General features: G+C 46.6%; 1 protein-coding gene across 6 annotated transcripts; it reads left to right on the plus strand.

The window, feature by feature from the left end:
• The first annotated feature begins 1303 nt into the window (after positions 1 to 1303).
• LOC112233238 (SLAIN motif-containing protein-like) lies at positions 1304 to 24402 on the plus strand. 6 transcript variants are annotated; one of them, XM_042326015.1, is made up of 10 exons: positions 1304 to 1551; positions 2264 to 2665; positions 2702 to 3009; positions 10876 to 11015; positions 16803 to 16934; positions 17700 to 17840; positions 21043 to 21372; positions 21751 to 21855; positions 22553 to 22820; positions 23023 to 24402. In XM_042326015.1, exons 2-10 carry the CDS (start codon positions 2276 to 2278, stop codon positions 23087 to 23089), a joined length of 1881 nt encoding a protein of 626 aa, XP_042181949.1. In that variant the 5' UTR covers positions 1304 to 1551; positions 2264 to 2275; the 3' UTR covers positions 23090 to 24402. The 6 variants fall into 6 exon arrangements, with proteins under 6 accessions (XP_042181949.1, XP_024256488.1, XP_024256490.1 ...); XM_024400720.2 differs by having other exon boundaries at positions 2264 to 3009; XM_024400722.2 differs by having other exon boundaries at positions 2264 to 3009; positions 21754 to 21855.
• Positions 24403 to 24436: the final 34 nt, after the last annotated feature.

Consider the following 24436-nt stretch of genomic DNA (forward strand, 5'->3'; position numbering starts at 1 on the left):
CTGTATATAGCCTCTCTGCTGTATATAGCCTCTCTACTGTATATAGCCTCTCTACTGTATATAGCCTCTCTACTGTATATAGCCTCTCTACTGTATATAGCCTCTCTACTGTATATAGCCTCTCTACTGTATATAGCCTTTCTACTGTTATAGCCTCTCTACTGTTATAGCCTCTCTACTGTATATAGCCTCTCTGCTGTATATAGCCTCTCTACTGTATATAGCCTCTCTACTGTATATAGCCTCTCTACTGTATGTAGCCTCTCTACTGTATATAGCCTCTCTACTGTTATTTTTCACTGTCTTTTTACTGTTGTTTTATTTCATTACTTATCTATTGTTCACCTCATACCTATATTTTACTTAACAATTGCACTGTTGGTTAGGGCTTTTAAGCAAGCATCTCACTGTAAGGTCTACACATGACAAATAAACTTTGATTTGATTTGATATAGTGAAGAATATGGTGGTGTACACACACACAGTAACATGTGCATACTTGTTAGTACACGTTCCCGAACCAGCAGAGTTACTATCAAACTGACACTCCTCACAGGTTCCACCCTCTCTCTCTGCCTTCACTTTGGGAACCCAACCCAGTATTCTTCCACTAGGTCCCTGCCCTGAGCTTGTTTCTGGTCGTAGGCTACTACTTACTCATAGCTCTATTATCTACGGGTACAATTCAATAAGTGAAGCATGTTTATTGCCCGTGAGAATCACCTTTGCAACAGAAGTAAGAGCTCTGCAGAACTTGAGCAATGATGGTACGTTTTGGTGTGTTATCTTGGCACAGATAAAGAGAGGTGTGGCGTCACAATACTACACGGGAGTTATTTTCCTATGTTTGTTTTCTTCCCCTTTCACAGCTCATGTAGTTCTGTTATGTTGAAGATGGGTTATTTTGATAATTATAGGTATTGTGGTAGATTACATAACTAGTACAACCAAACATTCCCAATACATCTAATTTACTCTCATGTCGACTGACATTTTTGTGGCTATACCTCAAATCCTGTTGAAGAACAATGCTCAGCGTTTTGGGGAAATGTGTCGTTAAGTACAAATAGTCACGCAACGTAGCAAAACGTTGAAGCGAACTGAATGCACCCCGGGTGTGCCATTGGGTTACATGTTTCTTTTTGCTTTCTCCTTGTATTCGGCGACCTCTAGCGCATGAGAAGGGAACGACAGGCAACACCTGGAGTATCCTGCAGGTGGCACCAAATATCGTGGTCATGTCAAGTACGGGGCGGGAGCAATGCCCTGATTGGGTCAACTCGAGTCCCTCAAAAGCTGGCAAAACATAGCTGCTAGTTAGCTAGCCAATTACAGGCTAACGGGGAAAATGGCTTAGCGTGGTCCCCCCACATCACATCGACAATCATATAGCTGTACTTTTTTTGTTTGTTGATACATGTGATTTACGTTTTTAGTATACCTTGCAAACCTACTTGATTCATGCAAACTCTCGTTTGTTGGATTTAGCAGGCTCATTCGAACATCTTTTGACACCAACACGGCTCAGCTCAACCGGTGCAGGTACAGCAGGTTTGTTATGTTTTTAGCTAACTAACCCAACAGACTCTTTGAAAATGCATCGATATAACATCAAATTATCTATTGGCTTGCATGATAAATTATATAAATGCATGTGTGTGTTTTAGAGTTATATATTATTATAAATGCATGTGTATTAAAGTTGTACTTTTGATAATTAGCTAATGACAAATAGCAAGAAGAAGCTGGACTTATCTTTTAACTGTAAATGTTGGCGGCATTCAATGAAACTGAAAGAGTGTGGGGGCTGTTTGTGCCGCTAGCCTGTAATTTGTCAGCCTTTGAGGCTTCGGTCGTTATTTAAGACATTTCTTTATTCATCATGGCGGTATTATTGGTGCTGATCAAGGGAACTTGCTAGTTAATTGATCTAGTCAGAACATATATTAAACCCCCGTCTATATGGCCTTGGCTTTATTGGCAAGCAAACGTTGCTATGATCAAATTGATTAGCTATTTCTCCCCCTCCCCCCGACGATTGGCTCGTAGTTTGGTTGTTCGGATGATTTGATTACAAGCTCATCAACTGCTAATCTCACAACAGTCCAGCTAATAATGAGCCATTTTACGCAACGCGGTGACAAAACCCCCCCCCCACTGTTTTCAACCATGATCTGTACCTCGCTGAGCGTCTGTACCCAAGATCTGTGGTTTGTTGTTCCTTGGGCAAGCTGCTGATCGAAACATTCTCTTCCTCTAACAGACCGGGAGAAACATGGTAGTTCCGCACAGCTCCAGTGCGGTGCAACCAGCAGACAACGACTGTGCCGAGGGTCTTGTGAAGCCCTCCCAGCCGAGCTACGAGGAGGAGCAGGAGCTAGCAGGGGTGGAATTGGAGGAGGTACGTAAGCTCCAGGAACTCATTCGAAGACTTGAGGTCCAGAATCAAACACTCCGAAACAGGGGAGGCAGTAAGAATCTACATCTCAGAGGAGCGATCACCACAAACAACAGTAACCTCACAACCAGTACCAACATCAATGAGATAATCTCCTCCTGTGAAGGAGTGATCAACACCAACTCCTCTCTCAGGTTGGGGAGCAGTGGAAGCTGTGGAACGGAACTAGGCGGCAGCAGTAGTGACTTGGAGCTGTCCCCTCCTCAGGACAGCAGTAGTGACTTGGAGCTGTCCCCTCCTCAGGACAGCAGTAGTGACTTGGAGCTGTCCCCTCTTCAGGACAGTAGTAGCAGTGAGGATATGTCCCAGCTCCCTGTAGTTAACCGGGAAGAGGAGGATGGTGGACTGTGTGCAGGCTTTCTGACCCTGCCGTGCGGGAACGGACCAGGACCGGCGCAGACCCAGGGGCAAAGCACAACCCCAGAGAGTCCCTCTCTGGACAGCTATGAGTCTGAGACCCTGGCGGAGAGCGACTCGGGGTTGGCCCTGGATGAAGTGGATGTTCTGGACCTATGGGAGGACCTTGCAGAGGTGGATGACGAGGACAGCTGGTAGGTACCATGGTGATAGGAGAGAGAATGGCTGCGTGTGAAATTGCACCCAGTTTCCTGTTTAGCTAATGCTGTACTTTTGACCGGGGCCTCATAGGTCTCATCCAGTAGTGCACTGTGTAGCAAACAGTGCCTTTCAGATGCAGCCTGAGTTCTCTGCACACTGTCTGGAAGGTCTTTTTATTCACTATGCTTGGATCATAAAGGGTCTTGGTCCGCCTTCGGCGTGTCAGTGTTTTAGTCTCCTGTCCCTTCCTTTCTGCTGTACCTGCAGATACTGCACTCTGTGCTCTGTCGTGAAACAACTGTTCAGATGAAACTTATTCCTAGTAGACATTCTGATCACTGCAGACGACCGAGGAACTCATGTAGACTAACATTCACTAGTCTGTACCCCACATGTTGGAGTGGTGACATCTGTTTTCCACGGTCTCCAGGGGTCAGCTTGATGTCATACTGTGTTCACACTCAGGATGATGGAAGGCCCTATAGCCAGATGAGTCATTATGGTTCTGTTGAACCTTTCACTCCTAGAAGTAGAGACTATGACCGCAACTTCTTTCTTTTTTTGTCATACAAAAATTTACATTTGACCTGGCATATGTCCCAAATGGCATCCTGTTCCCTGTAGTGCACTACTTTTGACCAGAGCCCTATGGGCCCTAGTGCACTAGGTAGGGAATAAGACACTGTTTGGGATGTAAACCTAGGTTGGAGGTGGGTCTCTGCAGTGGCAGTTGGCCTGGTTTCAGTGATATGTAACAACCAGAGGAAACCGTGCAGATTTTATGCAGCAGAGCTAGTTGGCCACAGCAGCCTTTAGATGTGCTGCTTCTGCTTTGGAAATGCTCAGCTTTGTGGGCTGTTTAAAATGGGCTGTGACAGGCAGTCCCTCTGATCACTGAATCTGTGATTTGGAGAGGGAGAAAAGAGGGGGTAGTGTGGAGAGAGAGAGGATGGATAGTGACTGAGAGGGAGACAAATGGAAAGAGAGGGAGCACCTTGCTCTAGAGGGAGAGGGGCACATTGTTGCCACTGGGTTAGGGGCAGCCAGCCAACGTGATTTACTCAGTGCAGTGCTGATGTGAATACCCAGAGACGGAAGGAAGCTAGAGGCTTGAGCTCAGAGCCAGAACTAGCACAGCACAGCTTGGCCTCTCAATGGTCAAGGACACATGGGTCCTATTCAATAGGCACCAAATAAAATGGACTGAAACAGGGACTACCTAAACATGTCCAATAAGAAAGGCTTGTGTGTTCTGTTTTTAATGCATCTTGCTACTGTGGACCCTAATACATGCAGCCATAGGCCCTAATGCATGCAGCCATAGGCCCTAATGCATGCAGCCATAGGCCCTAATACATGCAGCCATAGGCCCTAATACATGCAGCCATAGGCGCTAATACATGCAGCCATGGGCGCTAATGCATGCAGCCATGGGCGCTAATGCATGCAGCCATGGGCGCTAATGCATGCAGCCATGGGCGCTAATGCACGCAGCCATGGGCGCTAATGCATGCAACTATGGGCGCTAATGCATACAGCCATAGGAACTCCAATGACTTGACTTATTGCTTCTTGGCAAAGTTCAAAAGGACACAGGCAGTTACTTATGTTCCTCTGTTAAACTGTGATGATCCAAGGCTGCAGTCAATACAGCATTTTCCACAGTCAGAGAAGTGGAAACTAGGGATACGCGATATATCGGTGAACATATTGGAATCGGACGATATTAGCAAAAAATGGCAACATCGGTATTGGCCGATGTCTAGTTTAATGCCCCAGTGTGCAAAACTGATGTCAAAGCTGACATGCATAGCTATATAACGTAGGTACATGTCGTAATGACTCCATGTAAAATTTTGCGCTAAACGTGCAACACAGCATTCCTAACCTAGCCCACAATGTCTGCTTTGTGGATCGAGCAGTCATTTGAAAAAGTAAAAACATTTTTAAGCGAGACAACTCAAACGCGAAATCCATTAAAGCCAAGATAATTGGCTTTAATTTATAGCCCTTGACAATCAACCGTTCTCTGTCGTGGGTGATGTTTGCTTTCGCCGACTGGTCAACCACCGGTACAAACTACCAGGTGCGCTATTTGTCAGATGCTGCCCTACCGGAGTTACACAGTAATAGTCCCTGCTATTAGCTTCACGACATGCATACTATGGAACGTCGTTTGGGTCTTTGCCTGTCTAATAAGATACAAGAGCACTGTCAATACTGTACAAAAAAGTCTGCAAACACCAGCCTCAAACTCTGTTTACAATACCGCATTGGTAATAAAGTATCATTTGTTTGACTGCAACTTCTGAGGTAGCTATCTTTAGCTTAGTACCTAGCTAGCACCAATACAACCAGCCTGAAAACAATGACCAGTAGAACCTGAAGTCATTTTCATTATTCTTTCAATGATTTAGGAATCCTTGTGGGTAAGTATTAGCTAGGTTGCCTATTGAACTTCAGTTCATGGAAATAAATAGCTAGCCAACTACTTAACCCTGTTGACCAAAGCTAACGTTATAAGCAGCCAGCTAGCTTCATCTGGCTAGTGAGGCTCGACTGCACGGGGTTATGTGTTGTAATGCTAGCCACAATAAGGATTAGGCACAATAGTGGAATTTGCAGTTTGCCTTCAAAATAAAAGTATGTAATTGTAATGCAAATGAACACAAATAGTAGTATTATGCCATTCTTTTATTTTGAAGGCTAACAGCAAAGGCCACTTGTGGCTAATCCTTATTGTGGCTACCTTCACATTGATCAGTCCGACCACAATTAACCAAATAAGAACTCTCATAAATTAGGGTTATTTTTATATGACACCTAGCTATATAGTTAGCTAACGAACTATAGCTACTGAAACAGATGTTATTTGACGTGTATCTTTTTTGACACACAAAGACCCAAACGGGGTTCCATAGCAATCCTGGTTGAGAATGAAACGGCACATCAAGTAAGTGAAAAAAATAGGTTTTGATGATGTTTTGCTGATAATGGGGACATGCGTAAATGCCAACAAAATAACTTTTGTGTGTGTAACCTTTTATTTAACTAGGCAAGTCAGTTAAGATCAAATTCTTATTTACAATGACAGCCCTGACGACACTGGGCCAATTGTGCGCCGTACTATAGGACTCCCAATCACAACTGGATGTGGTACAGCCTGGATTCAAACCAGAGACTGTAGTGACGCCTCTTGCACTGAGATGCAGTACCTTAGACCGCTGCGTCCATGTGTGTGTGTTAACTATTTAACTGTACTAGAATGCTTAAAAAGCCACTAAAATTGTAAATATTGGATATTGGTATCGGCCAAAAATGTCATATCTGTGCATCACTAGTGGAAACAAGGCGTTAGTTGTCCTCTGTTTATCCCACATGCAGAGCTCCTAGTTCAGTCGCTACTCCGGGCTTCTACTGCTGGCAAAGTCCTGGAAGTCAGTACCATATTTTGCATCATTCAAATGAATGTACTGTGTGTCTGTGTCTAGTCTGGCTTCTTCTGTTGTGGAGAAGCTTGGCTTGTTTACCAGAATTTAATTAACACGATTGGATTACCTCAATGTTTGTAATGGCAGACTGCTAATTCCCAAATAATCCATTTTAATTTAATTTTCCCTCTGTACACCACAAGGTTCATCTAGGCCTGTGGGTTGTGTGTTTGCCAAGTCCAGGGTGTTTTTTTTAAACCCATTATGCGTTTGTTTATCCGTCCCATTTTGTACAGTATTGTCCGACGCAAACAAACGGGCACCATGTTGCATTCCTGGTAGCTACTTTAGCAGTTGATCTGTGGATTAACAATCCACAGCAGCAAGGCCTTGTTCCCTCTACCACATCATTAACCAGTCTGCATGAGGCCTTGTTCTCTCTACCACATCATTAACCAGTCTGCATGAGGCCTTGTTCCCTCTACCACATCATTAACCAGTCTGTATGAGGCCTTGTTCCCTCTACCACATCATTAACCAGTCTGTATGAGGCATTGTTCCCTCTACCACATCATTAACCAGTCTGTATGAGGCCTTGTTCCCTCTACCACATCATTAACCAGTCTGCACGAGGCCCTGTTCTCTCTACCACATCATTAACCAGTCTGCACGAGGCCCAGGGCGTTCTCTCTACCACATCATTAACCAGTCTGCACGAGGCCCAGGGCGTTCTCTCTACCACATCATTAGCCAGTCTGCACGAGGCCCAGGGCGTTCTCTCTACCACATCATTAGCCAGTCTGCACGAGGCCCAGGGCGTTCTCTCTACCACATCATTAGCAAGTCTGCACGAGGCCCAGGGCGTTCTCTCTACCACATCATTAGCCAGTCCGCACGAGGCCCAGGGCGTTCTCTCTACCACATCATTAGCCAGTCCGCACGAGGCCCAGGGCGTTCTCTCTACCACATCATTAACCAGTCCGCACGAGGCCCAGGGCGTTCTCTCTACCACATCCTTAACCAGTCCGCACGAGGCCCAGGGCGTTCTCTCTGCCACATCCTTAACCAGTCTGCACGAGGCCCAGGCATGGACCCCCAAGCTGCTTTGAGCTGGAGTCTAGGGCTCAGGGTTACATCCCTAATGTACTATATAGGATGCCATTTGGGCTGGGGTCCGGGTGTATGCTGCTGGGGTCCGGGTGGATGCTGCTGGGGGCCGGGTGGATGCTGTTGGGGGCTAAACTGCTTTGGGGAGGACTTAGGCAGCATGTGATCCATCATAGACCTTCTGCTACTTAAAACATTTACTGGGAGGTTTGGAGAAATCTGAGTAATCTGAGACTTGAAGTAACCCCGCTGTGCAAGGAACCTGCCAAGAAACGGCACACCAGCGAAGGAGCAAAAAAGTGTGCAGGTGATGGCGTGAGAGCTTTGTTTTGTGTGCAGGTGATGGCGTGAGAGCTTTGTTTTGTGTGCAGGTGATGGCGTGGGAGCTTTGTTTTGCTGTGCAGGTGATGGGGAGGAGCTTTGTTTTGTGTGATCCATGGCGTGAGAGCTTTGTACTTAAAACATTTGTGTGCAGGTTTGATGGCTGAGAGCTTTGTTTGTGTGCAGGTGATGGCACACCAGCGAAGGAGCTTTGTTTTGTGTGCAGGTGATGGCGTGAGAGCTTTGTTTTGTGTGCAGGTGATGGCGTGAGAGCTTTGTTTTGTGTGCAGGTGATGGCGTGAGAGCTTTGTTTTGTGTGCAGGTGATGGCGTGAGAGCTTTGTTTTGTGTGCAGGTGATGGCGTGCCTATCGGTATATCTATCTCTATGTAAAATCCCAAATGGTCCATTTAAATGATCTGCACTTAGTGCCTCTACACTTCAACTGTAGCTCTGAGTATCAAATGATCTGACTGTTAAACAACTGGCCTAGCTAACTGGGCTACTCGTTAGCATCAGCCACTGCCGGTCAGCTATCCAATTGCTGGTAAATGGTTCCAGGATAAAGTTGTCTGACTTTAGAGCCCCGACTGACTACTCTAACAGCTGTCCTGTATGTGAGAGTGACATGGATCATGTCTTTCTGTGTTAAGTGGTCCCAGTGGAATAGAGGGGTTGTGTTTGTCAAATGGGGAGATGAGCCCAAGTTGATTACTCAAAAACCAGTTAGCACAGCCACGTGTATGTGTCGCGGCTCAACGCATTCCGCATGTGACCCGGATCAAATGACCTAACGGACTTGGCAGTCCCTCAACTCAAACACTCACCGCTACTTAGCTAGACACATGTACTCTAGAAACAGTCTTGCATTGCTGTGACCATCGGGCTGATCACTGATGTTAAATATAGACATCAGTTGAGATCATCACGTGAGGTGGTTGTGTAGTAGACTAGGCATATTGTCTACAGTAGGCAAGACGTGGTGTCAGCGGACAACTCAGGCAGTAGAAGGTAATGCATAGCGATGACAGTACAGTAGAAGGTCATGTGTAGTGATGGCTGGGAGAGGACAGTACAGTAGAAGGTCATGCATAGTGATGGCTGGGAGAGGACAGTACAGTAGAAGGTCATGCATAGTGATGGCTGGGAGAGGACAGTACAGTAGAAGGTCATGTGTAGTGATGGCTGGGAGAGGACAGTACAGTAGAAGGTCATGCGTAGTGATGGCTGGGAGAGGACGGTACAGTAGAAGGTAATGCATAGTGATGGCTGGGAGAGGACAGTATAGTAGAAGGCAATGCATAGTGATGGCTGGGAGAGGACGGTACAGTAGAAGGTAATGCGTAGTGATGGCTGGGAGAGGACGGTACAGTAGAAGGTAATGCGTAGTGATGGCTGGGAGAGGACGGTACAGTAGAAGGTAATGCGTAGTGATGGCTGGGAGAGGACGGTACAGTAGAAGGTAATGCGTAGTGATGGCCGGGAGAGGACGGTACAGTAGAAGGTAATGCGTAGTGATGGCTGGGAGAGGACGGTACAGTAGAAGGTAATGCGTAGTGATGGCTGGGAGAGGACGGTACAGTAGAAGGTAATGCGTAGTGATGGCCGGGAGAGGACGGTACAGTAGAAGGTAATGCGTAGTGATGGCTGAGAGAGGACGGTACAGTAGAAGGTAATGTGTAGTGATGGCTGGGAGAGGACAGTACAGTAGAGCCCTCATTAGGAGATGGGGCCATGCACAGGCTACTGTGGAGGGAAGGCATCAGGGATGGACTGAACACACAGCACTGCAACTACTGTGGACTGTGGTTGTGGACTGTGGTTATTACCTGGGAATATGGGATAGGCTAGAATGGGCAGAACTAAATGTGGATGGAAGGCATCAGGGATGGTTACTGTCACACAGCATTGAATAATGTGGACTGGGTTTTGGTCAAAAGACTGGCCTTACTTACCTGGTGAATACTGTGTCCTTATAGGCTACAATGTGTCCTTGAACTAACTGTGTCCTTGTCCCTCCCGCCACACTGTGTGTCCCTCCCGCCACACTGTGTCCTGGTCCCTGTCCACACTTGAATAATTGGATGGGTTTTGGTCAAAACACTGTGTCTGACTGTCCCTCAAGCCACACTGTGTCCTTGTCCCTCCCGCCACACTGTGTCCTTATCCCTCCCGCCACACTGTGTCCTTGTCCCTCCCGCCACACTGTGTCCTTGTCCCTCCCGCCACACTGTGTCCTTGTCCCTCCCGCCACACTGTGTCCTTGTCCCTCCCGCCACACTGTGTCCTTGTCCCTCCCGCCACACTGTGTCCTTTGGCTGTGGCTTATGTTTGCAACCAAGACATGCTGCTGTATGTTGGAACAAGTTGAGCATTTTCTAGGAATAAACTCTCTGTAAACAGTAATGTTCCCTGCCTCTCTCATCCTTACCAGCACCTACAATCCCATACCTCTTTCACTCCACGGGGAGTTGAGTGTAGTAGGATGTTGTTCCCTGCCTCTCTCATCCTTACCAGCACCTACAATCCCATACCTCTTTCACTCCACGGGGAGTTGAGTGTAGTAGGATGTTGTTCCCTCCTCCAAGAGGCCAATGTAACAACTAGCCTATTTCTAGTAGTAGATGATTAGTGTCATGAAGGATACTGAGTTTGTTCCTGTGTGTGTGGTTGTGTTCCACCATGGTTAAACGACGAAAGCATGCGTCTTGTAGACGTTCCCACATACTAAAGGTTATTAAATGCATACCTCACAGGCCAGCGAACCATTTTAATACTGTGTTCTTATTTCACTGTTCTGCTGTTTGCTTGGCTGCAGGCAGGCTGGATAAACAGGCTTTGAGGCTTTGCAAAATGTAAATCGCCTCTCCATCCACTGCCACCTCACTTTCTCATCCTCTTCCTTTCATCACTCTGCCTCTTTATCTAACACATTGCTCTCCTTCTCCTTGTTTTCCATCCCCATCTGCCTGCCTCATCTCTTCTCTCTCTGTCTCTGCAGGTTGTATGTCTCCCCTATGAAGCAGGTAGTTGCCGAGCCCAGACCTGAGTCTCCTCTGAAGTGGTGCCGGAAGGTTCTGGACCACCCCAGCCCAGAGACTGAGGTGGCCTGTCGCACCCTGCTCAACCGTCTCGACCAGAGTACGCACCTACCTCGTAACCTTTATAATTACCTTACGATGACTATATAACAACACTAAAGTAACTATAGTAACCTTACACTAACCATGTATAATAACCTTATAGTAATCCTATAATAGCTTAATAATAATCATACATTTTGATAGCTATTAACATAACATAAACATAATTAACCTTACAATAACATAACTGTATAGGAATCCTTCCATACAGTAACCTTGTAATAACCAACAGCCTGCCCTACACCCAATAACCTCACAACAAGCAATAAACTAATACAGAAAATTGAGTTTGTCACTGACCACCAGTGAATGCAGTCATAGCGCAGTATCTGGTAACAACCCGTATGGCCTGCTATCCAATAACTGTTATGACTAGAACTACTGTTCCCTGAAGGAGGGAAACTAAGTACACCATACTATGGGGAGTTGCACTCTCACCACTTCAGTCGAAGGATTTACAATCACTCCTGACATGGTCAATGAAGTCTGCGCCTCGCTGGAAGCCCCGCGTTCCACAAGTGATAAGCGTGAAGCTCGGATTCATTACTTCAATTTCATACCGCTCTTCACTGAGCCCAGGAACTGGCGGTGTAGGGCCAATGTTGTTTCCTGTCCTTCAGGGAACAGTAGTTCGTCATAACGTTACGTTGCCTTTGTCAGTCAACCACATACTATGGGGAAGTTTAATCATGCCCCATGTCGACCCCAATGGATACTAAGTTAAATGGCCCATGGCAGACCACCCAGACCTGACCACATTCGATGCGGCAGTCTGGGTATTGCGTGCTACCGGTTGACTTTCCCCTGTCCCAGCAGTCAGCACCTTGTGGGCCTCACTGGGAGCTGTAACAAGCTAGAAAACCCCACAAAAAGTGTGTGGTGATGCCCAACTCGCCGTGGCAGAAATATCTCCTATAGTCAACCCGTGAAAAGACGCCACCAACCCCTGGTGGAGTGGGCACTAGGTAACCCTTGCTGCTATATGCCAGGGAGATGCAATCCAGTGGGAGAGACACTGCCGCGAGCTGGGCACATAACCGGATATCCCGGGGCCATTCTATGTATGTGCGTAAAGCTTGCACCGAACACAGGGCATGCAACCTCTGTTGCTCTTCAGAAGCAGAAGGAGGAGGTGAAAAGGGAAATGGTTCAAAGTCCTTTATCTTGGCACCAGCGCTCAAACTCTTGCCACTTACACGCATAGAATGAATGGTAGCAATGACATTGAGGTAAACCCCTAGCCATCAGATTGGCCCTCTCGGGCCATAGGAACCAAATCTCCAGCCTCTTGTACCAAACCGGTCCATGCGCCTGGGACGACTGGTCCCTGCGCAACTGGGGTTGCCACGGGTCCCCGCCTAAAAGGTGAATGATCTCCGCGAACCAAAGCTGCCTGGGCCAACTGGGATACACACAAATGTATGATTAGCCCTCCCAGCGCTTCCTCTCTAATGTGGGTGGAATCAGAACCACTGGTGGCAACGCGTAAAAGAGGATCCAAGGCCACTGGTGTGCCAGGGATAGTTAAGTGTGCCTGTAACTCGAGCCCCAGGAATGGAATGTGCTGCTATGGGGTTAGACGGCTCTTTTTCTGATTTACAATAACACGTAGACCTGAACATGGGACATCAGCCTGGATGTATGTAACCGCTTGTTACCTTGACTCCTCTGCTATCAGCCAATCATCCAGAGAGGCCCATACCCTCAGCCCCTGGCCCCTCATGGGTGCCAGAGCTGCCTCCACCACCTTTTGCAAAGACGAGGTGAGAGGGACAAGCCGAATGGGAGTACCAACAACTCATAGGCTATTGCCTCGTAATGGATTCTCAGGAACTTTCTGTACATGGGCACATGAAAGTATGCATCCTTTAGGTTGATGGTGGCTAACCAGTTGCTGAGAAGCACGAATCGTAACAGCCGTTGCTTTGTGAGCATATTGAATTTGCAAACTGAGGTTTGCTCAGGTCACGCATGTCTAGAATGGGGCGTAACCCCCTGTCCCTTTTCGGAACCAGGAAATACCAGCGATTGTGCATCTGTAAAAATTTGTGAGGATTTTGGGTGACAAGCTAAGTTTCTTTAGCCTCCAGAGGTTGAAGAGGCGCTGTTGCGCCTTCACCACGCTGTCTGTGTGGGTGGACCATTTCAGTTTGTCTGACGTGTACGCTGAGGAACTTTCCACCTTCTCCATTACTGTCTCGTCGATGTGGATACGGGGGTGCTCCCTCTGCTGTTTCCTGAAGTCCACGATCATCTCCTTTGTTTGGTTGACGTTGAGTGAGGTTATTTTCCTGACACCACACTCCAAGGGCCCTCCCTGTCGGCCATCTCGTCGTTGTTGGTATTCAAGCCTACCACTGTAGTGCCGTCTGCAAACTAATGATTGCGTTGGAGGCGTATATGGCCACGCAGTCATGGGAGAACAGGGAGTACAGGAGAAGGCTGAGGACGCACCCTTGTGGGGCCCCAGTGTTGGGGATCAGCGGGGTGGAATTGTTGTTTCCTACCCTCACCACTTGGGGGCGGCCCGTCAAAGTCCAGGACCCATTTGCACAGGGTGGGGTCGAGACCCAGGGTCTCGAGCTTAATGACGAGTTTGAAGGGTACTATGGTGTTAAATGCTGAGCTGTAATCGATGAACATCATTCTTACGTTGGTGTTGCTCTTGTCCAGATGAGTTAGGGCAGTGATTGCGTCGTCTGTGGACCTATTGGGGCGGTAAGCAAATTAGTGGGACTAGGGTGGAGGTGAAATGGTCCTTGACTAGTCTCTCAAAGCACTTCCGAAGTGAGTGCTACCGGACGATAGTCGTTTAGCTCAGTTACCTTGGCTTTCTTGTGAACAGGAACAATGGTGGCCCACTTGAAGTGTGTAGGAACAGCAGACTGGGATAGGGATTGATCTTTTTTTTCACCTTTATTTAACCAGGTAGGCCAGTTGAACAACTTCTCAGTTACAACTGTGACCTGGCCAAGATGAAGCGAGGTAGTGCGACAAAAAACAACAGTGTTACACATGGGATAAACAAAAGTACAGTCAATAACATTATAGAAGATCTGTATACAGTGTGTGCAAATGGAGTAAGGAGGTAAGGAAATAAATAGGCCAATAGTAGCAAAGTAATATGTCCGTAAACATACCAGTCAGCTGGTCTTTGCCATCTGGGACGCCGTCTGGGCCTGCAGCCTTGCGAGGGTTAACACCTTTAAATGTTTTACTCACGTTGGCCGCGGTGAAGGAAAGCCCACAGGCTTTGGTAACGGGCCGTGCATTGGCACTGTATTGTCCTCAAAGCGAGCAAAGAAGTTGTTTAATTTGTTTGGGCGCAAGACATCGGTGTCCGACGAGGCTGGTTTTCTTTTTGTAATCCGTGATTGACTGTAGACGCTGCCACATACGTCTTGTGTCTGAGCCGTTGAATTGCAACTCAACTTTGTCTCTATACTGACGCTTAGCTAGTTAGTTAATCTTGCAGAGTGAATAGCTACACTGTTTGTATTCGGGCATGTTTCCGGTCGAATGCCATGATTAAAATCAGTGGTTCGCGCTTTCAGTTTTCGCGCGAAGGCTGCCATCAATCCACGGTTTCTGGTTGGGGAAGGTTTTAATAGTCACCGTGGGTACAACAGCACCGATGCACTTGCTAATAAACTCGCTCACCATTCACCGGAGGCGTGTGCAGCAGTCCTGCCCCCTCCATCCCTTCCAGATCCTGAAGGGGCCACACCCATGCAGCATCATCATAGCTGAATGCGGGTTGGACCAGGTTGTGGCACAGTTTTATGAACGATATGTTGGATACTAGGTTTTCTCCCGTTACTCCCATAACTGTCCCGGAACTAAGTCCTCTTCGTTACCTGAGAAACCGCCAGCCGAACGTGGGCCTTGTATCTAACCAGCCACCTCACGATCTCCCTGTTGGAATGCTAGTTCCACCCAGCCCCAAGTCTCTCTACGCTTCCGCCACCTTGGTCCCAGCCGAGGTACCGGTATCCAGGAAAGAGAAGTTGCCATCAGTAACTCCCAAGTTTCCTCAAGAGTGCTACATATCTTTCCAGGGAGTCTGGATGCATTACATGGCAATATGCACACAGAATGGTTTGAGCCTATGGCCCTGGTCAAAAGTAGTGCACTTAACAGGGAATAGGGTGCTAAATGGGACACAGACGATGGCAAAGGCGTTGACCGAGCAATTGTCATGGTCAGTTTCAGTAGAACTTTGCTACAGTTTATCTATCCTCCCAAGCCTCTGTAGTCTTGTTTACTGCTCGTTTTGTGTGTAGGGCTCTAAAATGCGCTGAAGTATATTTCTGCGCGACCAGGAGTTTTATTTTGTACGGAAGAAAGTCTAGAGGGGACATTATAATACATTTATTTTTTATAAAATAGCGATCACAAGATCATTTTCTGATGATCCAAGACGTAACAAAAGTTGTTTTGTTATTCATGAGAAATTCTATAAAAAAGGATTGGTTGTATTGAGGATAGATTGACCGCAGCTGGAGCTTTGTTAAGAAGGCCCAGGTCTATGCGTCAGCACATGGCTACTTATAACACATGTGGTCCAATCATATGTGGTCTTTGATATTTATAGAGTCTGACTGCTTCTGGTGCACTGACACTGCTGTCAACTTGTCCTCAAATGCATCCACCCCTAATGTAGACAGTCTCTCGTAATCTTGACAAAACAATTTTATGATGAATTACCTTGCCCTGGGTCAGATAGTCTTATAGCACCAGAACACAGCTGTCTGTTAGGCCATAAAACTACCCACTTTAGAAGGGAAATGTTAACATGCACACCACTGTGCTACTTTCATGTGTGATACAGGAGACTACGGCTCCAGAGTTTACTCCTACACTCACTGTATTACATCACCTGCCCACTGGCAGTGGGAGAATCTAGAAAGTCATTCACTAGGCTGTTATAACCTACCCCGTAGTTATGAGTCATGTTATAGAAGTGTGATAGTGGACAGTTTCACCCTGCTAAACTTGTGTTGTTGTGGCCCATTGGCTCAATGACTGACTGAGCCAATGGCAGACAGTGAATAGCAAACAATACTGCTTCCTGGATTAAATAAAACATAAGAACCAGTGCCTTAGGAATAATGACCTGCCATAGCCTCATTGCTACCTCTCATAGCCTATAAGGGTGATCCAAGATCAGTTACACCCCTCCCAAACTTGTGTTGTGGCCCATTTGGCAGCTGCAATGAGTCTGAATGGCGGTAGTAGCCGACAATGTTTCTGTGTGAAGTCAGTAAAAATATAGACGCCAATGGGGCCGACTAGAATGAAGGTAGTGTCAAACAGTGTATATCAGCAAACAATGACACTTGATGAAGTAAGAGAACATTATATAGAACCCATTGCCCTAGGAATGAATGTCCTGTCACAGCCTCCATTGTTAGCTCTTATGTAAGTATTGATTTAGGACAGTAAGTTTTAAAAGCTGTTGGAAAACTAATGCCTCTAGTCTCACAGCTCAAATTGAACTAGCCACGGCCATTTAGAAACTCAAAGTTGTACTTTCTCTCTGATCAGGAATGACTTTTTTTAAAGTTCTTGTTCACTTTAGACTCGGTATCTAAAGAACCGGTAAAGGAATCCTGAACACATACTCGCTCCCATCCCAAGGTTGTTTTTTTGCCTACAAGGCACGGATGTTGGCCAAAAGTCTTAACACGCTCTAGTGAAGTAAACACTCTTTTGGCACGATACAGGCCTTAAACTGTGCCTTGACTCTGTTTTATGTAACTGAGTCTCCTGTGTTCCTTTTTAGCATCTCGCTGGAGGAACATCTACAGCAGCACTGGTCAGATGGGGGAGGCTGGCTCCTCTGGCTCTGGGCTCCTCTCTCCTGGGTACCACAGCAAATCTACTAACAAAAGCCTACTGGCCAGTGGTGGCTCAGGTATGCATGATTTTAATACACCACATGTTTTACATTCAGCTCCTCTCTGGGTTTGTTGTGTTGGTGGAACTCAAGATAAAGCCGTATCAGATTTTTTAAACTTGAATTCTCAAACTTTTCCTGTTGGGAAAACAATAGCCCATGTATAAACATTTTAACTTCTCACTGTGTGGGTGGTGCTATGTAAACCAACACAATGCTTATGTTGTTAGTATGAACACAGACTGTAAATAACACTCTTTTGAATGAAGTATGTGAATGTTTTGCTTGCTGGTGACCCCTCCTAATCCCACATCTGTTACATAACCAAACACCCTGGATACTGTTGTTTCCTCTCTCTGTCAGTTTGAATGAAGGGTGTGTGTGTTCCAGTTTGGGGGGGGGCGGGACGGGACGGGACGATGGCCCTGCTGATGCCTAGTAGACACCTCATGCTTCCAGCTATCCTCAGCACTGTGTCTAGACTAATCCAGTAGGACAGACAGGGAAGTCAGGACTTCTAAAATATCTCCTCTCATAATGCAGGCCTGATCCAGAAACATTGTTACTGGACCAGCCCTCAGTCTATGATTGGAGAGTAATACAGATAGACTACTGTATAGCTTGGTATGGATAATGTATAGTTGCATGTCCTTTCCTTGCATGGTTCGGGTTGTATTATAGTCCTTATTTTTACCTCAAGGGGAAGTTGTGTGTGTCAAAACTGTGGTGGATTCTGAAGTTGTGTGTGTGATCTAAATCACGGTTGTGTTATTGTAATTTCAGGCTACGTGAGTGTGCACTCTGCTCTGAGTTCCCAGTCTTCTGTAGACAGTGAGCTGAGTACCTCAGACGACTCCATCACCATGGGTTACAAGCTACAGGACCTCACTGACGTCCAGATCATGGCCCGCCTACAGGAAGAGAGTGAGTGATGTTGTCTAGAATAATGACTCCCGTGATCATGCGTTACAGGAAGAGGGAGTGGTGTTGTCTAGAATACTGTGTTACCAAAGTCTAAAGGGTTACATCATTGTTATTGTCAATATGATGAGAATATAGTAGACTGATAATATGCTGAGTCTTTGTGGTAGTGCGTGCTTAGGGCAGGACTGTGTTTGTAATGTGTGGGTGGGTGTGTCCATGTCTTTCAGGGTTATTGTCCATGTAGATACTAGATATACACTTAAGTGATAGTGCCTGAGAAGCCTGTGTTACCCATGCCAATATATCCTCCAAACACTGGCTTCGAGGGCATTATCGCCTTTATACAACAAGTTACCAACACATTCAAATAATGATTGACATTTTCATTCAACTTTAAAAGTGATGAATTTATTCATACAATTTCATCCTCCCACAAGATGTAGTCCTGACGCACAGCTAGGGTTTCTAGCTAGCTATCTAAGGCTAATTTACAGTCACATCAAACAGTGTAGCCAGAATAACAACAAAGTAGCTGCATTTGTTTGTTCTCCAGTGCCATTTATGTGGATACATCCCATAACATGTTAGCTAATGATGTGCAAATTCACTTGGTATAGAAAAATGTGCTCTCTCGTCAGGACACTGTTGTACGAGAGCTAGTCAACAACACAGCTAACACAGTAACTTCAAACTGAAGCTGGACACTGTTGTACGAGAGCTAGTCAACAACACAGTAACTTCAAACTGAAGCTGGACACTGTTGTACGAGAGCTAGTCAACAACACAGCTAACACAGTAACTTCAAACTGACGCTGGAAAGACGGCCAACTAGCTGCACTTCCTTTCGTTTGACCTGTTTTCTATTGACAGTTCTTTGTATACAGTGTTCAGACCCACTGACTTTTTCCACATTTTGTTATGTTACAGCCTCATTCTAAATCCTAAACAATCTACACAATACCTCATAATGACAAATTTATTTACATAAATATTCAGACCCTTTGCTATGCCCTGCCTTTTCTAAAGTCCTCGAAAGCCAAGTTAATAAACAGATCACCGACCATTTCGAAACCCACCGTTCCTTCTCCACTGTGCAATCTGGTTTCCGAGCTGGACATGGGTGCACCTCAGTCACGCTCAAGGTCCTAAACGATATCATAACCACCATCGATAAAAGACAGTACTGTGCAGCCGTCTTCATCGACCTGGCCAAGGCTTTCGACTCTGTCAATCACCGCATTCTTATTGGCAGACTCAACAGCCTTGGTTTCTCAAATGATTGCCTCGCCTGGTTCACCAACTACTTCTCAGACAGAGTTCAGTGTGTCAAATTGGAGGGCCTGTTGTCCGGACATCTGGCAATCTCTATGGGGGTGCCACAGGGCTCAATTACCGGGCCGGCTCTTCTCTGTATATATCAAGGATGTCGCTCTTGCTGCGGGTGATTCCCTGGTTGGCAACCAACTTTACGGTGCATTACCACAACCAACAGTTCATCTTTCAATCACCCACGTGGGTATATGCTCCTAAAAACCGCTCTTGCTGCGGGTCATTCTTTGATCCATTTCTACACAGATGACACCATTCTGTATACATCTGGCCCTTTGGACACTGTTAACAAACCTCAAAATGAGCTTCAACGCCATGCAACACTCCTTCCGTGGCCTCAAACTGCTTTTAAATACTAGTAAAACTAAGTGCTTGCTCTTCAACCGATCGCTGCCCGCATCCTCCTGCCCGACTAGCATCACTACTCTGGATGGTTCTGACCTAGAATATGTGGACAACTACAAATTCCGTGTCTGGTTAGACTGTGAACTTTCCTTCTAGACTCACACTAAGCATCTCCGATCCAAAATTAAATCTAGAATCGGCTTCATATTTCGCAACAAAGCTTCCTTCACTCACGCTGCCAAACATACCCTCGTAAAACTGACTATCCTACCGATCCTTGACTTCGGCGATGTCATTTACAAAATAGCCCCCAACACTCTACTCAGCAAACTGGATGTAGTCTATCACAGTGCCATCTGTTTTGTCACCAAAGCCCCATATACATATCCAGAACACTTGAACATCTTGGCCATGTTCTGTTATAATCTCCACCCGGCACAGCCAGAATAGGTCTGGCCGCCCCACATAGCCTGGTTCCTCTCTAGGTTTCTTCCTAGGTTTTGGCCTTTCTAGGGAGTTTTTCCTAGCCACCGTGCTTCTACACCTGCATTGCTTTCTGTTTGGGGTTTTAGGCTGGGTTTCTGTACAGCACTTTGAGATATCAGCTGATGTACGAAGGGCTATATAAATAAATTTGATTTGATATACTACCCACCACTGCGACCTGTATGCTCTCGTTGGCTGGCCTTCGCTACATATACATTGCCAAACCCACTGGCTCCAGGTCATCTATATGTCTTTGCTAGGTAAAGCCCGCCTTCTCAGCTCACTGGTCACCATAGCAACACCCACCCATAGCACGCGCTCCAGCAGGTATATTGCACTGGTCATCCCCAAAGCCAACTCTCCCTTTGGCTGCCTTTCCTTCCAGTTCTCTGCTGCCAATGACTGGAACGAATTGCAAAAATCACTGAAGCTGGAAACTCATATCTCCCTCTAACTTCAAGCATCAGCTGTCTGAGCAGCTTAGTGATCACTGTACCTGTACACAGCCAATCTGTAAATAACACACCCAACTACCTCATCCCCATATTATTACTTACCCTCTTGCTCTTTTGCACCCCAGTATCTCTACTTGCACATCATCATCTGCACATCCATCACACCAGTATTAAGTTTTAAATTGTAATTATTTTTGCCTCTATGGCCTATTTCTTGCCTACCTCCCTACTCTTCTACATTTGCACATAGAACTTTCTATTTTTCTGTTTTGACTGTACGTTTGTTTGTAACTCTGTTGTTTGTGTCGAACTGCTTTGCTTAATCTTGGCCAGGTCGCAGTTGTAAATGAGAACTTGTTCTCAACTGGCCTACCTGGTTAAATAAAGGTGAAATAAAAAATACAATTCTTAAATGGAAGAAGTTTGGAACCACAAACTCTTCCTAGAGCTGGCCACCCAGCCAAACTGAGCAATCGGGGGAGAAGGGCCTTGGTCAGGGAGATGATAAAATACAGTAGACCCTTGTTCTTTCATGTGTATGTCCTCACCTGTGGCAGCGTCCAGGGTCTAACTCTCTCCCCTCTCAGGTCTGAGACAGGACTATGCCTCCAGCTCTGCCTCAGTGTCTCGTCGTAGTTCCTCTGCCTCCCTCCAGTCTCTACGTCGGGGTGGGACCTACAGCGACCAGGAGTTTGATACCTACAGCCTGGAGGATGAGGAGGATGAGTGCTGCTCTCTGCCCCAGCGACGCCTCCGCTACTCCCCCTCTCCCCTGAGCTCGCCCCGCTGCCTCTCCCCCTCCACGGGTTTGCAGGGCCAGGCAGAGTACAGCAGGCTGGGGGCCCCCCGACAACGTGTTCCACGGCGATCGCTACAGGGGCCCGGACCCGAGCTGCTAAAGTTCGCCAAGACCGAGGGTAGGAGACTGGAGAGGAGTGTTCCTGTATCTCACACAAACCGAACACATAGCAGTACACAGTCAGAACTACAGGGAATTCAATTAATGTACTCTCTATTGTTTGAAGACGTGACTTATAAATCGATTAGTGCTATAGAACAGTGTTTCCCAAACTCTGTCCTTGGCCCCCTAGGTTTTTGTCCTAGTCCTACACAGCTATTTCAAGTAACCAACTCATGAAGCTTTTTTTTAAACTTGAATTAGCTGTGTAGTGCTAGGGCAAAACCCAAAATACGCACCATGGGAGGGCCCCAGGACCAACTTTGACAGATCCTGCTATAGAATGCAGTTTCAGTTTGGTCTTTCTCCAACTTTAGCCATTTGTGTGTGGTTCCAGAAGAGGTGAGGCACAGCATGCCTAACCTGGCCCCCCGCACCAGCCTGCGTTCCCTGGAGGCGGTTAGGAACAGTCGCAGCATGGAGGCTAACCTCCAGAGCTCTGGTAACCGTATATCCCACCTGCCCCACTCCCTCCTCCTCAGGTAACCCTTACCTACACCTGCCCCACTCCCTCCTCAGGTAACCCTTACCTGCCCCACTGCCCCCTCCTCAGGTAACCCTTACCTGCCCCTGCCCCCTCCTCAGGTAACCCTTACCTGCCCCATTGCCCCCTCCTCAGGTAACCCTTACCTGCCCCACTCCCCCTCCTCAGGTAACCCTTACCTGCCCCACTCCCCCTCCTCAGGTAACCCTTACCTGCCCCACTCCCCCTCCTCAGGTAACCCTTTACCTACACCTGCCCCACTCCCCCCTCAGGTAACCATTGTCCGTCTACCCCACAGCAGATAAATCAGACCTGCTCACAACTTCACCTCAGTTCCACTAATATTATTCTGGGTACAGGCATCTAGTCTACAACTCCTCCCTCAGTACTGTCCCTCCCTCCCTGGTTATACGCCTCAGTTCCACTGATAGTCCTCTGGGTAAAAGCAACTAGTCTACAACTTTTTGCTGCCACAATTCCTGATGTCATGTATACAGAGAATGTGCTCTTCTCTCATGTATTGTCCTGTCATCAGAGCAGTGGCATATGAACATGAAATCAGTGAAAGACCACATGTAAACTTTTTGAGTGTACTACTCTGCAGTGTGTGGATAGTGCTCTCCTAAACCCATCTCGTCATGCCCATCACCCCCAGGTATGTCATCCAGTCAGATGCGAGGCAGTGGCCAGTCCCATCTGTCCATGCGGGTCCCTGTCAAAGCCATGGGCTCCATGCCGGGGGCCCGCCAGCCCTACAGGGGCCTGCCTGTAGTCCAGAGTGGACCCAATGGAGGGGTACGGAGGGTCCAGTCCACAGGGCCTGCCAATGGGGGAGCCTACCCAGCTGGGAGAGCCTCTACTGGGGGTGGGAGGCAAGCCGCAGCCCCATCCTCAAGGAGTAGACTGGCCCATCCACATAGAAGGTGATTATTTGATTGATTTAGAAATACACATTCATTATTATGACTTGGGATCATTACTCAAAGTGAGTTGATACGAGTGTGAATTTCAATAGTCATTCCGTTGGTTAAACGTGATTACTCCTTATCAGTGGAGGGCACAAACCGTTTGAATGGCTCTCTTACAAGTATCAAGACTTATGTCATTGTTGTCTTTGTTCGTTAGGTCTATGGGGATGACTAGAACAAATGGCCCAATCTCAAATGAGTCGTGGCGAGACGGCTGCTACTGAGGCAACAAGGAAACTTCCTCCACCTCTCTCCTTTACCTCACGTTTTTATATAAACACCAACTTAATTGCCTCTGAACGTACCCCTGTAGGCAACACCAACTTACTTGTCTCTGACCATACCGCTGGCCTATGAACATACCTCTGTAGGCTGGACCACTGTAGATGAACAGAGCTTCCCTTGCATGCAGAACCCTATCACCCCACGGATACACTGGAGACAGGACCTGGACAGAGCTTCCCTGGCATGGAGAACCTTCTCACCCCACGGATACACTGGAGACTGTACCTGGACAGAGCTTCCCTGGCATGGAGAACCTTCTTACCCCACGGATACACTGGAGACGGTACCTGGACAGAGCTTCCCTGGCATGGAGAACCTTCTCACCCCACGGATACACTGGAGACGGGACCTAGACAGAGCTTCCAGAGTACAGAAGATGTTGTTTTATAACATTCCAATTCGAGTCTATATTTTATGATAGTTGAGAGAAGACAAAGGGTTGTTAATTTGTTTACGTTCTGTAGATTTACAAATTATTGAAGACTTTGGATGAATTGTTTGTTCCATTGTGTGTGTGTGTGAAGTTGAACTCTGATATTTAAGGTGATCACATCTGTTACTTGGGTGTTGCACGATGTTTTTGTTTAGTTTTTTTTTCTTCTCTGAGGACAAAGAAATTAGTTTGTTATAAATAATAAGTCTGTTCTTCCAAGGAACAACCCTCATGTTGATGCGTGTGGGAAGTTTTTTTTAAATGTTTGTGGGATTGGTTGTGATTCCTGTATAATTGTGTTTTGCCGACTAATGCAACAGCTCTGGACCACACTGCCCTTCCATCAAGACCCCCCTTAAGAACATTTTAAAAAAGTTATGAGAAGTTATCGTTGGGATAAGTTTGTTGTGCCAAGGTGCATATCTGTTGCTGCAGCATTGTTTCTACAACTCCAACAAACTACTACTTGTAGATGAGATACTGTATACATTGATTTACCACAGTTGTTTTTACTGCATATCGGTTGGTGAATCTGAGTGTTGGGTTTATTAATACCGCTGAACTAATAAAACAAACTTGACGCACGAAGTAAAGGCTTTTATGCTCTTTCTAAGAGACAACCAGCTATGCACCATCATGCGGAGTGCCTCTGAAAATCAGGAACTGTAATGAAAATGAAGAATAAAACCTACCCAGAACTTGAATATTTACTCTGCTGCTTGTGTAGATGCTCTTCCTCTGCATGCACTAGATATTGATGTGCTGTAGGCTGGAACATTCTGGTAAATAAAAATAATCTGTTCTGTTTTTGAAACTCAATCTAAGATTAACCCTACTGTTCTGTTTTATTGAA

Source organism: Oncorhynchus tshawytscha, linkage group LG08, assembly GCF_018296145.1.
Source record: "Oncorhynchus tshawytscha isolate Ot180627B linkage group LG08, Otsh_v2.0, whole genome shotgun sequence".
NCBI lineage: Eukaryota > Metazoa > Chordata > Actinopteri > Salmoniformes > Salmonidae > Oncorhynchus > Oncorhynchus tshawytscha.